This window comes from Lupinus angustifolius, chromosome LG10, assembly GCF_001865875.1.
Source record: "Lupinus angustifolius cultivar Tanjil chromosome LG10, LupAngTanjil_v1.0, whole genome shotgun sequence".
Taxonomy (NCBI): domain Eukaryota; kingdom Viridiplantae; phylum Streptophyta; class Magnoliopsida; order Fabales; family Fabaceae; genus Lupinus; species Lupinus angustifolius.
The window spans coordinates 3,974,612-3,990,415 of record NC_032018.1 but is presented as its reverse complement, the minus strand read 5'-3'; the positions used below and the strand labels follow the sequence as shown (position 1 = coordinate 3,990,415).

The 15,804-nt window shown below is 30.8% G+C and overlaps 1 protein-coding gene and 1 pseudogene across 1 annotated transcript; both read left to right on the top strand.

Moving 5' to 3' along the window:
- LOC109357933 (ATP-dependent DNA helicase PIF1-like) lies at positions 5,191-6,425 on the top strand. The gene is made up of 2 exons (XM_019601987.1): positions 5,191-5,881; positions 6,103-6,425. Exons 1-2 carry the CDS (start codon positions 5,191-5,193, stop codon positions 6,423-6,425), a joined length of 1,014 nt encoding a protein of 337 aa, XP_019457532.1.
- Positions 7,109-15,804, top strand: part of LOC109357932 — a 9,136-nt pseudogene continuing 440 nt past the window's right edge.

Below are 15,804 nucleotides of genomic sequence, written 5' to 3'. Positions count from 1 at the left end.
TGCAAATTGTTGTTTATCATTTTCACATTACAACTGTATTTAGTTAAAGATTAGTTAGAGATGAGTTATATGATTGACATATACATTAATATATGGTTGATTCTGTTTAATATTATTTTTGTTAAAATGTTATCAAAGCAGGCATGTTATGGACATCCCCACTATGATCTCTTCATCGGTCTGCTATGTTCATATTGTAACTAATTTATATTTTGTTGTAACATGCTAGGGACTGTTATGTGGACAATTTTAAAAAGATTTAAATATGTATAATTATAATTTTATGGATATAATGAACTTGATTATACAACAAAGGTTTTTTTAATCAATGCTTTGTATGATGTATTTATTAAACATTGATTTTATGTCACTGTAATTTTATTGCATTGTAATCATTTATATATAAAATTTATAGTTCTGTAATCATACATACACCATCAATTGATTGTGTATTACATCCAATTTTTTATATTTTAATAGTTTGTATTTAGTACTAAAGAAATATGTTTGGTGAAATTGATGGTTCTTATTAAGTTTGTATTCAATTTTTATTTAGGATTCAAGAATTATGCTTTTAAAGTCAACTAAAAAACATGCTAGGATTAAGCATTGTCCCTTACAAGGGAATGTATTTAACCGAAAAGAACCTTAAGATATTTCGTTGCCACCTGTTTTATTGTTTAATTATTTAAATTATAAACTAATCTTAGACTTGCATGTATATATTATGCATAAAACAAGACTTGATTTGTTGAATGTATATCTATTTCTGTTGATATCAAATGGATACAAATAATCCAAACAACGATCCTTCAATAGCAAGAAAAAAAAGACTATCTTGAAGGATAAGGGTTTAAACTATTCAAGATCAAAACAACTATCACTTTCATCATTGCAATCCCAACATCAAAAATCTACACCAATGCAAATGAGTAGAACCCCTCTTTCACATATAGATTTAAATTGTGAAAATCTGAAACAGACTTATGGTTTCTTGAATACCAATGGTTGTTCAAGTTCGACATCTCATACCCAACCATCTGAGATCCATGAGCAAACTAGGAAAAAGAGATTTGCAAACCAAGGGTCTTTAGGCATAAATCTTATGAATATATATGGGAGCATGTTAGATCTTGAAAACTTGAACAACATGGGACCAAGAAAAGAAAATAAGTCTCATTTCTCATCAACCAAAAGTTATAGTCAAGAATTCAATCATCATACTAACGAAGATGATGACGATTCTGAAATTGACATACAAGGTACTCATTTAATATTTTAGTTTATTATTAGTCATTTACAACAATCAATTTCATGGATCTCTTTAACACTAATATACTTTAGATTTAGACGATGTTAACATTGAATACTCTTCGGATGATGAAGATCAATTCGATAATTCCCATACAACCTCAATGCTTCAAAAACATCAAGGTTATTTACTATACATTTTAAATTTTAATTAATAGTACACCAAGAGTAGGATTAGTACAATGAAACCAAGTTGGAATCATAAATAGCAGTGTTTGGATTTTGAAGTAGAGTGAGTAAAGCCATGTGACTCTACAGTTAAAGTGGGATCCCTCTGGTTTTCCACCTTGTGCTTTGATGCTATAAATACAATATCTATAGTGCTTTCTATAACAATAAATTTGCAACCTTTTTCAAACTTTCCTTTTTATATATCTATTAAGTTAAAGCCCAGATCATATATATATAATGGGTATTTGTTTGCCATTTATGATGCTTCATGCAAAACAGATATTGAAATCCACATCACAGAATGTTCATAGTAGAAATAATTGCAATGTTCCAAAGGGACATGTAGCAGTATATGTTGGAGAGTTCCAAAAGAAGAGGTTTGTGGTTCCAATATCATACTTGAACCATCCTTCATTCCTTAAATTGCTAAACCACACTGAGGAAGAGGCACTAACTTTAATATTGTTCCAAAAGTAGAAATATTGGCACTAACTTTAATATTGTTTGTTTAGGTTATTCTCACATTGGTGATCCTGTTATTGAATGTGATGATTGTGGAGCATGCATGTGGTATGAAGAGCGAAAGCGTAAACATAGAAACACTACAACACCTAAATATGAACTTTGTTGTGGTGATGGTAAAGTACAAATACCCTTATTGGAAACACCTCCTCCAAACCCTCAACATCTCCTTTTTTTATATGCACTCTCGTGATAGTCTAAATTATCAAAACAATATTCGTATGTACAACATGATGTTTGCCTTCACATTTGCGGGTGCAAAATTTGATAGATCTATTAATAACGGTAGAGGTCCTCCAACTATTACGATACAAGGACAACCATGTCATCGTATTGGTAGCATGTTGCCGATGCCTGGACAAGGTCCAAAGTTTGCCCAACTTTACATTTATGATACAGAAAATGAAATTCAAAACAGAATGGAAGGATTAAGGTAGATAATAATATTACCTACATAATAATGTCATATTTTTTCGATTGTTAACAATCTAATTGATTTTTTGTTCAATTGATTAATATAGGAACAACAAGGTTGATTCCCAAGTAGTTTGCCAATTATCACAAATGTTGGATGAAAATAATGTTCATGCAAAGTCCTTCAGAATGGCAAGGGAAAGATTAAAAGATGGTGTAATTCCTAATTTGAAATTGAAGCTAATTTCTGAAAGGAGTTCTGATGGTAGAGTAAATAACTTACCAACAGTTTCTGAAGTTGTTGCTTTAATAGTTGGAGATATTGATTCAACATCACAAAGAGATATAATTATGGAGACACAAAATGGTCAATTAAAGAAAATTGATGAATTACATGCAAGCTATTTAGCTTTTCAATATCCATTGTTGTTTCCATTTGGGGAGGATGGTTACAGACATGATGTTTGTCATAGAGCTAGAGCTAATTCTCAAAATAGAAAAAGAAATCGTCTAACAGTGAGAGAATGGATATCCTTTAGATTGCAAACAAGGAAGAATGAGCCTCAAACTTTGTTGAGGTCAAGAAGACTTTTTCATCAGTTTTTAGTTGATGATTATACTATGGTGGAGTCTGAACGATTATCCTTTATCAAAAGAAATCAGTCAAAGTTAAGGGTTGATAGATACAGAAATTTGAATCAGTCTCAAATAAATGACCAAAGTGAAGGATCAAATATTGGAAAAAGAGTCATATTACCTTCAACATTTGTTGGTAGTCGTAGGTACATGGATCAATTATACATTGATGGGATGGCTATATGTAGTTCATTGGGATTTCCTGATTTGTTTCTAACAATGACATGCAATCCTAATTGGCCTGAAATTCTAAGATTTGTTAATCCTTTGAGTTTGAAGCTGCATGATAGACCAGACATAATCTCAAGAGTGTTCAAAATGAAGTTTGAACAGTTGCTTCAAGATATAAAGAAAACACATATCTTGGGTAAAGTAACGGCGTGTAAGTATATATTTGACAATATTTTTGACTTTATCTCATATATGTTAGCATATAAGTAATTTTGGATACTTATTATTCCTTTATGATTTAATGTTTCAGATATGTATACCATTGAATTTCAGAAGAGAAGTTTACCACATGTGCACTTGCTTATTTTTTTGCATCCTTCTAACAAATATCCATCTCCAAATGACATTGATAGAATTATCTCTTCTGAGATTCCAAATCAACAACATGATCCTGAATTGTACAACTTGGTGAAGTCACATATGATTCATGGTCCATGTGGGTCTTGCAATATGTCTTCTTCATGTATGAAAGATGGTAACTGTTCTCAGTATTTTCCAAAAAAAATTCAACAATCTAAAATTGTTGATGAAGATGGATATCATGTTTATATGAGAAGAGATAATGGAAACATTGTTGAAAAAAATGGCATATCTCTTGACAATCGCTATGTTGTGCCTTACAATCCGCAACTATTAATCAAGTACCAAGCTCACATTAATATGGAGTGGTGTAACCAAAGTACTTCAGTCAAGTACTTATTCAAGTATATAAACAAAGGGTATGATAGGATAACAGCTGTTATTGAACCAACAGATGATGGTGCATCATAGGCTCTCATTAACATTGATGATGTTAAACAATATCTTGATTGTAGATATGTATCACCATCAGAAGCATGTTGGAGAATTTTTAAATTTCCAATTCATTGAAAAACCAGTTGTTGAACGATTATACTTTCATCTTCCAGGTGAACAACTTGTTTATTTTAATGATCACGAGGATATTGACAATATTCTTTCAAGACCAACTATATAAGAATCTATGTTTACATCTTGGATGGAAGCTAATAAAAAATATCCAGAAGGTAGAACATTGGCTTATGCTCAATATGTGTCAAAATTGGTTTATGTGAAGAAAACTAGGTCTTGGAAGCCAAGAAAATCAGGTTATACAATTGGAAGATTAATTTGGGTTTCTCCATGCACTAGTGAGCTGTACTATCTAAGGATGATGTTGACAATTGTTAAAGGACCAACATGTTATGAAAATATAAGAATTTGTTTCAAATATTCGATACAAAACATTCAGGGATGCGTGCTTTGCATGTGGTTTACTTAAGGATGATAGAGAGTACATTGAAGCTCTAAGAGAAGCAAAGGATTGGGGTTCTGGTTTCTACTTGAGGAAATTATTTGTCACAATGCTTTTATCAACATCTATGAATAGGCCAAATCATGTTTGGCAGAACACGTGGCAATGGTTATCTGATGGAATTCTTTACAATCAAAGAAATATCTCCAATAATCAAGGTATCCAATAATTATATTACATTGTATTATTAAAATTTTGTTTTATTTAAATATATTATATCATTTAACACATTTTATATCTTATAGGGTTGGTTCTTACAGATGAACAACTACAAAATCTAACTTTATTGGAGATTGAAAAACTACTTGAAGGAAATCGAAGGAGTTTGAAGGACTATCCTCCAATGCCCTACCCAAATGGGTACGTAACAAGTCAATTAGGCAATAGACTAATATATCAATAGCTTAATTATGATATAGATGAATTAAAGAGAAACTTTCATTCTCTTTTCAACTCTTTAACAGGTAATTCCATTTTCTTAGAAAATTCTTTATTTAATGAATGTCCTAATTAATATATCTATTAATAAGATGAATGTTGACATATTCATTTCATATTATGCAGAAGAACAATATAATATATTCCAGACTATAATGCAAGATGTTAACCATCAAGAAGGTCACATGTTTTTTCTATATGATTATGGAGGAACTGGAAAAACGCACATGTGGCGAACTCTAACTTACGCATTGAGATATCAAAAGCATATTGTATTGACTGTGGCTTCAAGTGGTATAGCTTCTTTACTATTACCTAGGGGTAGGACAGCACATTCTAAATTCAAAATTCCAATACCAACTTTTGATAATTATGTTTGCAACATTCATCAAGGAACTGAACTTGCAGAATTATTGAAACAAACAAAGTTAATTATATGGGATGAAGCTCTAATGTCACATAATTTTTGCTTCGAAGCACTTGATAAAAGTCTTTGCGACATCATGGGAACAACAAATGGCTCAATTTTGTTTAGAGGAAAGGTTGTAGTATTTGGAGGTGATTTTAGACAAATACTATCAGTGGTTCCAAGAGGTTGTCGTTCAGATATTGTGCATGCAACAATTAATGCATCATATCTTTGGCATCAATGTACAACTTTAACCCTAACAAAGAACATGCGTTTACAAAATCATGACAATGAATCAGATATCAAGCAATTCTCTGAGTGGATACTAAAGATGGGAAATGGAAAATTATTTGAGCCTAATGATGGTTGTGCTGAAATTGATATCTCAGATGAACTTCTGATTGTAGATTATGATAACCCAATTGAGGCCATAGTCTGTAGCACCTACCCAAACTTACAAGACCATTACAAGGATGAACAATTTCTTCAATGTAGAGCACTACTTGCATCAACAATTGAGATTGTTGATCAAATCAATGAATATGTTTTGATGAAAATTCTAGGTAAAGTATTCAATTTTATTCGATATACACATTTATGTTATATGTATTACATTTACTATATTTATAGTAATAACTATTCTAATGTATACTTACAGGCGATGAAAAAGAATACTTGAGTTCAGATGAAGTTGATATGTCTGATGCTAATGATAATGAAGCATTCAACATATTAACTCCTGAATTTCTAAATTCACTTTCAACATCATGTCTTCCAAATTATAAGATCAAGCTAAAAGTAGGCACCCCGATTATGTTGTTAAGGAATTTAGATCAATCGGAAGGGTTATGTAACGGTACAAGGTTAGTAGTTACGAAGATGGCTAATCATGTACTTGAGGCAAAAATAATGTCTGGAAAAAACATTGGGAATATCACTTACATTCCTAGATTATCAATGTCACCATCCCAGTCTTCATGACCTTTCATGCTTATCCGAAGACAGTTCCCTATAATTGTATCATATGCTATGACAATCAACAAATCGCAAGGACAATCATTACAGAGCGTAGGATTGTATTTGCTTAAACCAGTATTCAGTCATGGTCAATTATATGTAGTTGTTTCAAGAGTACAGAGCAAAAAAGGATTGAATATATTGATACATGACAAGGCTGGTAAACCACTGAAGACAACGACAAATGTCGTTTATAAAGAAGTTTTCCAAAATCTACAGGTATTCTATAACTTATTTTACATTATGATTCAAATATTTATTTCTAACTAATACAATTTTTTAAATAACAGATTCAATATCATCTCAATGTACAACAACTTGACATCAACAATCAAGTATATACAAAACAAGGTTTATGAGGTAATATTTATTCACATTCTCATGTTAACAAACATCCTCTTTGCAACTAAATTCATTCAAATTTTTATAACATTTTTCATTATTTTAACATTACAGGTTTAATATCATTTCATAGTCTCAATATTTTTACATCAACAATGAAATATTACAAACAATGTTTTAATTATCATTTTCATTAACAACTTAAGTTGTCACTCTTTAATTAAATTTATGCAACACACATTATCACCCGTGCGAATGCATGGGTTCTACTAGTTTCTAATAAGAGCATTATTACATCTCTCTCCTTCGATACTCTTCTTCCTTCTCCTTCTACCTTTTAACTTCAAATTCTTCTATTTTGGTTTTCACAAAATATTCCACCACTAATAAATTCATAAGCATTAAAAAACCAAAGCATTGGATTGGTATTTTGTCTCTTTTCACCAATCTAAATGCTTTCTTTCTTCCTTTATTGCTCTTCTTCACATTTAATATTTTATTTTAATTTTCTTCCATTTTCTGACATTGATGGCATAATCCAAATCTCTTCCCACAAGTAATTTTCTGATACAAATATGCAGTTTGATGAAAAGTTGGTGCTTTTTTGGAAAGTTGTTCAATTTGTTAAAGAGCTCCTATGTGATATATATGCATATATCCAAAACCAATTTTCATTCACCAAAAGGAAAAAAAATGATCTTTTTTAATACCCATTTGGCCATTAATCTAAAATCTCATCAATGTTTTGGAGTTGAGGATTTTCTGGAGAAAATTTTCTGATGAACGAGAAAATGGCATCATCCACCTTCTCCTCGTGTTGTTCCAGAATCTATCCCTCGAACCTGCAATGCTTTCTTCAATGTGTCACTCCCCTTGTTCCTTCTCACACTCTGCCTCAGGTATATAACTTTTCTGTACATATATATTATACTCAATTCGCCAAATACCATCGCGTGTCGGTGTCCGACACGTATCCGACACGGATACGCTCAGATTCGCGAAGGATACATGTCCATAGAGTATTCAATAAAATATAAGATATATAGATTCGTTTTCAATAAAATATAAGATATATAGATTCGTTTTCAATAAAATATAAGATATATAGATTCGTTTTCAATAAAATATAAGATATATAGATTCGTTTTCAATAAAATATAAGATATATAGATTCGTTTTTATGATAAGATAGATTTGTTTTCAATAAACACTCACTTTCACACCATACCAACTTACCATCACACCACATTGACCCTTGAATAGCTGGTATTTTCCGATCCATAACGTCGCCGACAGGTGCTTAGTGTTACTGCCTCTACCGCCATAGGTATGTTGTGAAGAGCAAACAGAAAAAGGATACTAAGATGTGGGACATTGCTGGAGATGCGTGGGAAGACTTTGATAGTGTTGGAACTCTTCAAGTAGCCACACTATCTCTAGATGAACCAGAAATATCGATCCACGTCGCCAGCAGGTGCTTAGTTTTACTGCCTCTACCGCCATAGGTATGTTGTGAAGAGCAAACAGAAAAAGGATACTAAGATGTGGGACATTGCTGGAGATGCGTGGGAAGACTTTGATAGTGTTGGAACTCTTCAAGTAGCCACACTATCTCTAGATGAACCAGAAATAGAAGTTGTCCTCTTTATAGATGATGGTCACGGAGGAGATGAAATTGATACTATTTCTGTTTCTAGGACTAGACAATAAGCAATTTTATGAATTATTCTATATATTTTCTAGTTTTGATACTTTGAATTTTGGAGGACAATGATTTTCAATTTCCATTATATTTTTTACTTTGAATATTTTGATTTACACTTATAATTTTATCATATTTTTTATTAATTTATACACGTATCATTGAACGTATCATATCTTACATTTTAGAAAAAATACGTGTCGAGTATCGGATACGTATCGTATCCAATGCACGTATGCGTATATGTGCTTCATAGCCTTATCCCTCTAGCACATCTAAAATGATACAAATATAATAATCATTCGTCTTATCAAATTTTATGATGTAATAATCTGATAATGCATGCTTACGTGTTAGTATCAACTAAGTTCATGAGCCCGTCAAGAAATCATCATTAGCTTTAATTTTACTTGAAATATTTATATTATTCTTTAATTGCTTTAAAAGCATTTCATACAAGTGTGGAAGTTAAATAAAATACTTATCATGTAAGTTAAGTAGAAGACTAACAAACCTTGATGTAAAACATAAAGTAATTTATTGAAAGACATGTAAATCATATGATTCAAGTTAAATGGATGAAATTAGCCATTAATCATGGACTTGAGTTGACTTGGAAGTTGGGTTATTGTCGAGTTACTTTGGAGAGTGACTGTCTTGAAGTAATTCATCTAATTTCTGATAAGGTGTAGATTCACTTAGATCTTATTTCTCGAGTTCTTCATAACATCTGTGGGTTGCTTAAGAGGAATTGGAATGTTCGACTTCAACATATCTACAGAGAGGAAAATATGACGATGGATTACATGTGTAAACTTAATTTAGGCCTTCATGTGGACTTGAGAATTTGGGATTCTTCACCTATAGGAGTTCTGTCCATCCTGAAAATGGATCTTTCCCGTATGCTTTAGTTTCTTTTTGTTATTTATTTCCGTTATACAAAAAAAAAAAAGTTAAATAGATGAAATAAGAAATATTTCACATGTCAAATGTGATAGAAAAGTATATCTTAAGTGTAAATCATAAGACAAAATACTTCATATTATATAAGACTGGATGATAAATGTTAAAATATTAACAAAAAAAAATAAAATTCATTTAATATATGAAAACGTATACAATAAAATAGAAATGAATCTATTAGAAAATTATAGAATTAAGACTTAACTAGTTTGAGATTGAACGTATTGGAACACATAATATTCTTACAACTCTATCATTGAGGAATGGGTTAGGGATGACAACGGGCGCGGACAGACGCGGATAGTATTTTCCCGTATTCAAACTTGTAATATTTGTGGGTACCCGTGTGGGTAGCGGGTATTTATAGGTACCCAACGAGTTTTTAATTTTAATTATATATTTATATAATTTTTAATTATCAATATATAAAAATAATTGTTACATGAATAATATGATATTTATATGATAAGTTTATTATTATAGTCTATGTGTAATTTATTATGAAATAATAATAAAGTATATGATATATAATCTTAAAATAATAACAAACATATATAAAATTTTAACTAAAAAGTAAATATATAAATTTGCAGGTACTTATGGAGCGGGTATCACAAAACCCGCTCCTGCCCATAAGCTATTATTGCAGGTACCCATTGTAGGTATTTCCACAGGTACCTACGGGTCGAGTTTTTTTGTCATTCCTAAAATGAGTAAAGAAGAACTAGAAACAATTTGGCTTAGAATATGCTATGTGGCGTTGGAGGTGATTATCATCGGACACGGTCAGAAGTTTGCATCAGAAAATATAATGATCATGAAGGTGTCAGAAAGCAAGAGAGCCCTTTGCAATGTATTTCACGATTAAGGAGTCTTTCGATTTAGAGCTAAAGCCGAAGAGTTCATCATAGTTTTTTATTTTGTTACTATATATTATTCCCTTTATTCAACATTTTATATTAATAAGTACTATAGCATAAGAGTTATTTATATTGTTATTATTATATTATTCATATTTAACTATTATAAATGAAATATAAATAATATACTAATTATATAAAAATCTTTATACTAAGATATAATTCCTACACTCGACAAAAATAATATATGAATAGTGAATAGATACTAAATTAAAGTTTACACCCATTCAATCATTTTAGTTTTTGTATATGGACCAGTGACAGCGTGACAACCTTGACAAAAAAGGACAAATTGAAATCTAATCAAAATTTAATAAGTTTATACGAGAATTATCAAAAGTGTAAAATATATAGAATGTAAGTATAAAAATTTATATAAGTCATTATATAATTATATCATTCATTATTAATTTGTATTATTTTTTTATTTAAAAAATCAATAATGGTTAAATATAAATTTTGGATAATATAGTGTAAGTGCATATATATTTTCTCAATAGATAATCATCTCATTACGTTTAAAGACCATGTGTAAATGAAGGAAATAAATAATATTTTAATATTTACTATTTTATTTGAGTCGGTTGTTCTTTTATTCATGAGTATAATACATATGCAAATATGCAATGTAATATTAGTATCAAGATTTATATGTAGTGATTATATCATTCACTATTTAGTTGTATTATTTTTTTTAAAAGTCAACAATAATTAAAAATGAATGATAGATAATAGACTCACAATATATAAACTCTTAGAATTAGAGTGCATACATTTTTTTTTCTCTTTATCCATGGTCAGCCTAATATTATTCTTTCATATCAAGTACTTATTATTGTACGCAGAAAAAAATTTGTACCAAAATATCAAGTACTTATTAGGTGGGAACTAATTATTCCATTAATGAAAAAAATTATGAAGCATTATTTTGTCTTCTAACTCCCAAAATACAAAATATGTGTTTGCTAGGGTTAATCCCTTACATATTCTATGGACCAATTCAGTATTTCCCTTAACCTTTGTTAATTGTTACTGAATGAGAGACATTGCCATAGTATGTTAGTATTTTGTTCTGGGTGAGACTCGAACTCACAACTTCTTTGCTACGTAAATCCTTCATCTTAAACATGAGAATACCTTGTTGTGGTGATGTATAATGATTTAATGACTCTGTCATCTTTCTAGTTCAAAGTTAAAAGATATATCGCTATTCATTTTATGAGAAATATGAAAGGACATTGGTTTCATGATTTGTTTCCTTAATTTTCTTTCATTTTGTTATGTATTTTGCAGAGCTCTTTCAATGATCTAAACAGCCTCTGGCATCCTCCTAGTACAGGCTCGATTAAATTCTTCAGTCCAAAAGATCTTTGGGACTGCTATTATGAATGGAGTGCGTATGGCGTTGGCGCACCTGTAATGTTGGAAAATGGTGTTAGAGTGGTACAATATTATGTTCCTTATCTATCTGCCATCCAAATCTATACCAATAAGTCTGTTGCAGCTTCTAGGTATGCAGGAAATAATTAATGTATTGCTTATAATTACTAAATTTGTTGACAAAATGGTGCAAAATCACCTTTATCTTTTCTAGGAATCGAAAAGAGGATAGCGATGGTGTTGAATTTGAAAGTGATTTGTGGAGTGATGAGAGTGGAAGTGATAAGCTATCTAGATCATTAAGTGACACTTCTAGCAAAGCATGTGTACTGAGATAAGCTTGGCCACCTTTACTTTGAGTATACTGAGATGGCTTCACCTTACTTTAGGGTTCCACTTATTGATAAGGTAGCCTTTTACTTCAGTGTTAGTCCTTAGTAGTAGTCACTAATCACAACCTTTTTTCAGTTGTAATTGTTTAAAATTTAATGAAGATATTCATCTAGCTTCACCTAAATCCTAATAACTTAAGGTTTTAGGATAGTGAGTTCATAAGAGGAATATAGATGGATTAATTTGTGTGTTGCATTAACGTGATACATTACTAATGCTTGTTTTCGTTTCAGATACCCGAGTTAGCTAAAAGCTATCCGACATTAATGACATTCAAGAGTGTGGATCTTTCACCAGCAAGTTGGATGGCTGTGTCTTGGTGAGCATGATTTGTTGTTCTTGTTTACATGTGAACTCTGTGAATTGTGACTAGAGCCAATTTAATTAAAGGCAAAATAGATCTGTGTTTGTGAGTTAATAGACAAGAATTACAAGATGAATTCTATGGCAACAATGGTATAAGTTGTAAGTTGGTGATAAGACTCTTACTTGGCTCAAAACTTTAGTTCTATCTTTTTAGTATAAATGCATGGGAATGCTCTTATTTTTTAATTTTTGTATTTTGTTGTTCATGTTACTTTCTTAAGATGTCTAATCTCGGTTGGTTTTCATGGTATAAAGATGTTACCTGAACTCTTCATCACTGGATAGGTACCCAATTTATACCATCCCAAGTAGGAAAAATGACAAAGACTTGGAAGTTGGCTTCCTCACTTACCATACACTGTCATCATCTTTTGAAGGTAATGTAGTTTTCCCAAAATAGATCAAATCATTTGTATGCAATGGGAAGATAAAATCAAATCAATGATAATTCTAGATGTTGCTTAGGAGATAGGAGGTTGTAGAGTTTACCTACTGTACTGCTACTGTGTATTTATGAGTTTTGAACTATTTTATTTTTATGAACTTATTCTGAACTAATTATGCTTTATTTTCCCACAATTTTCTATATTTTAATTTCATGTGTTGCAACAATGTCGTGAGTTCTATTTGTCACATATGTTTGAGGTTTGCTATAGTGCTTCTATTGTTCAGAACATGCATAGGCTCAAAGGAGCATGTTGAGGAATCATCTTGATTTACCATGTGTTCTCTTTTTTGTCAACCATTATATGTATGCAACTTTTGACTCTACTCAATGAGCACCAGAATGTGAAATTAAAGAAAGTGAATGGTGTTTTCTTTTTATATTATTTGAGGTTATTGGCTATGAAAACTTTGTCATTTCTTATTTCTTTATCTACAGATTGTGCAATGGAGTCTGATGAGCTTGACATAATGAAAGATACATATTGCTACAATGAGTGGGGAAGTATTGTAAAAGAGAGAGTTAAGTTTGTAAATTGGTTTAGTTTAGCTTTGAACTCACACTGGCATAAGAAAGTTCACCTGAAGTGCTATTCTGAAAACATTCAGAAAATGAGTTATATCTATCTAGAAAGAGATTATAACATACAAAAGCAAATTTTGCTAATGGGGTCAATTTTTCTACTAATCATTTTTTGTTGTTGCTTTTAATGCTACTTTCCTATAAAGAGGATAACAAACGGTTGGTCCTTGTGTAATTAAACTATGGTATACATGTTTTGTACTATAATTCTTTGTGTTGTGTATATAAACATGTCCTAATATTTGTATATCCTTTACCTCATTCTTTTTAAGATTTTCTTAAACTCAGTCTTGGCAAGCAGCCAAAAGTGAATAAATTTATGAGGGAAAAAATGTATGGAGTTTTTAATTTATTGTTGTATCAATTCACAATTTATATTTAATTATCGTTGTCTCTTGGAAAAAATGTGAATAATAAAATAATATATATATATATATATATATATATATATATATATATATATATATATATATATATATATATATATATATATATATATATATATATATATATATATATATATATATATATATATATATATATATATATATATTATTTTATTATTCATATATTATATATTATTTTGAAAAATGATACATTGAAGGAATTATAAGTTTTTTATCCTTAGTTTTTCTAGAAAACTGAGTCACTTTTGTTTTCTTATGGTCAATCTTAAAAGTTGAACTTAAGAAAATGTTTCTTTTGATCTTGATTTGAGGGGCAAAGCAATTAGTTGGTCAAATTTTTAAGGGAGCCAATCTAGCTTTGTCGTGATAGCCAATTTAGCTAATACTCTATTAGGTAAATCTAGATTTGCATGAGATATAAATCCTTTAAAATATGTGAAGTGAATTGCTAGACTTGTTTTGTAGCAAACAAGAAAATTTAGAGTGCTATTTTGTTTTTCTATATCATCCTCTTTATATGTTCCAACAAAAAACCATTCTTATTATACCATGTGGTAAAAGATTTCTTTGAAATTTTTTATAAGGGTTGATACTGTTCCCAAATGCTTATTAATAATAGATTACTCTAAAACATTCAAATATATATTTTAAATCGATAATAATGTAGAATTTGTATTTCCATTCAATCCTCAATGTCAACTCCTCTATTATATCAAGAGGTTCCCTTTTGTGCAAGTAGAATCAAAGCAACATATCCCTTAAGGCTTTGTTTGGGAGTTAGGAGTGAAAGAAAATGAGAGGGATGAGAGGGGGGAGGAAAGGAATGAGAAGGGAGGGCAAATCCAACTAAACCCCTCCCTTGTTTGGGAGTGTGGAATTTAGATAAGAGGGGATGAAGGGTTAATGTAATATAAAAATACTATTTTACTCATTCCCCTTTAAAAAATCAATAATATGTTATAATATGTTATGTATTATATGTTATAGAATAATATTAATAAGGATAGTTAGATAAGTTGACCTACTTTCCTCCCAAAACACCCCAATTTGGGGGAACTAGGTGTTTTGGGATTTGGAGGGTTTGAGGGGGTTTGAAAAACCCTTCAAAACTCTCCCCTCTCCTCCACTAAACTCCCAAACAAGAGAATCTCTCTCCTAAACCCTCCCCTTCCTTCTCTCCCCCTCCAAAATGGTACTCCCAAACACACCCTAAGGGTTAGTTTAGGAGTTGGATTTTGGAGGAGAAGGAGGGGAAAGGAAAGGCTTAGGCGCCATGAAATACACTTGGGAGATGACTCCCAAGTCTTCCATTTCCCTTTCTTTCCCTCCAAAATCCAACTCTCAAACTAACCCTAAGACTTTGTTTGGGAGTTGTCGCGCCCCGATTTTCGGCTGCACGACTTTGTTTAGAGTCGCCACTACATTTTATAGTTAAAAATGTAGAAAAATCTTTTAAGCCCAATTACCTTGGGCTTTTGGATTTTTGATATCCAGGTTCGGGAGTCAGTCACAAGGTAGGGAAGGTATTAGCATCCTACCCGCCCGCCTTAAGCGGTACCCTTCATTAAAATATATGACTTTATTATTATTATTATTACCATTATTATTATTACTAAATTTTATGATTAATTAATCAATTATTAAGAAGAAAAAATAGTTTTTTTTTATTATTGAGCCTGACAATATTGATTTTGGTCCTACGTACCCCATTAAGGGGATCAAGGCTTACGTAGTTCTTTAAGTAGAAAAAGGTTTGTTGGTTGAGTGTATTTTAATTAAAGAAAATATATTTTTAGTCAAAAATATATATTTTGCAAGTTTTGTTTATCATTGAAAAAAGTTT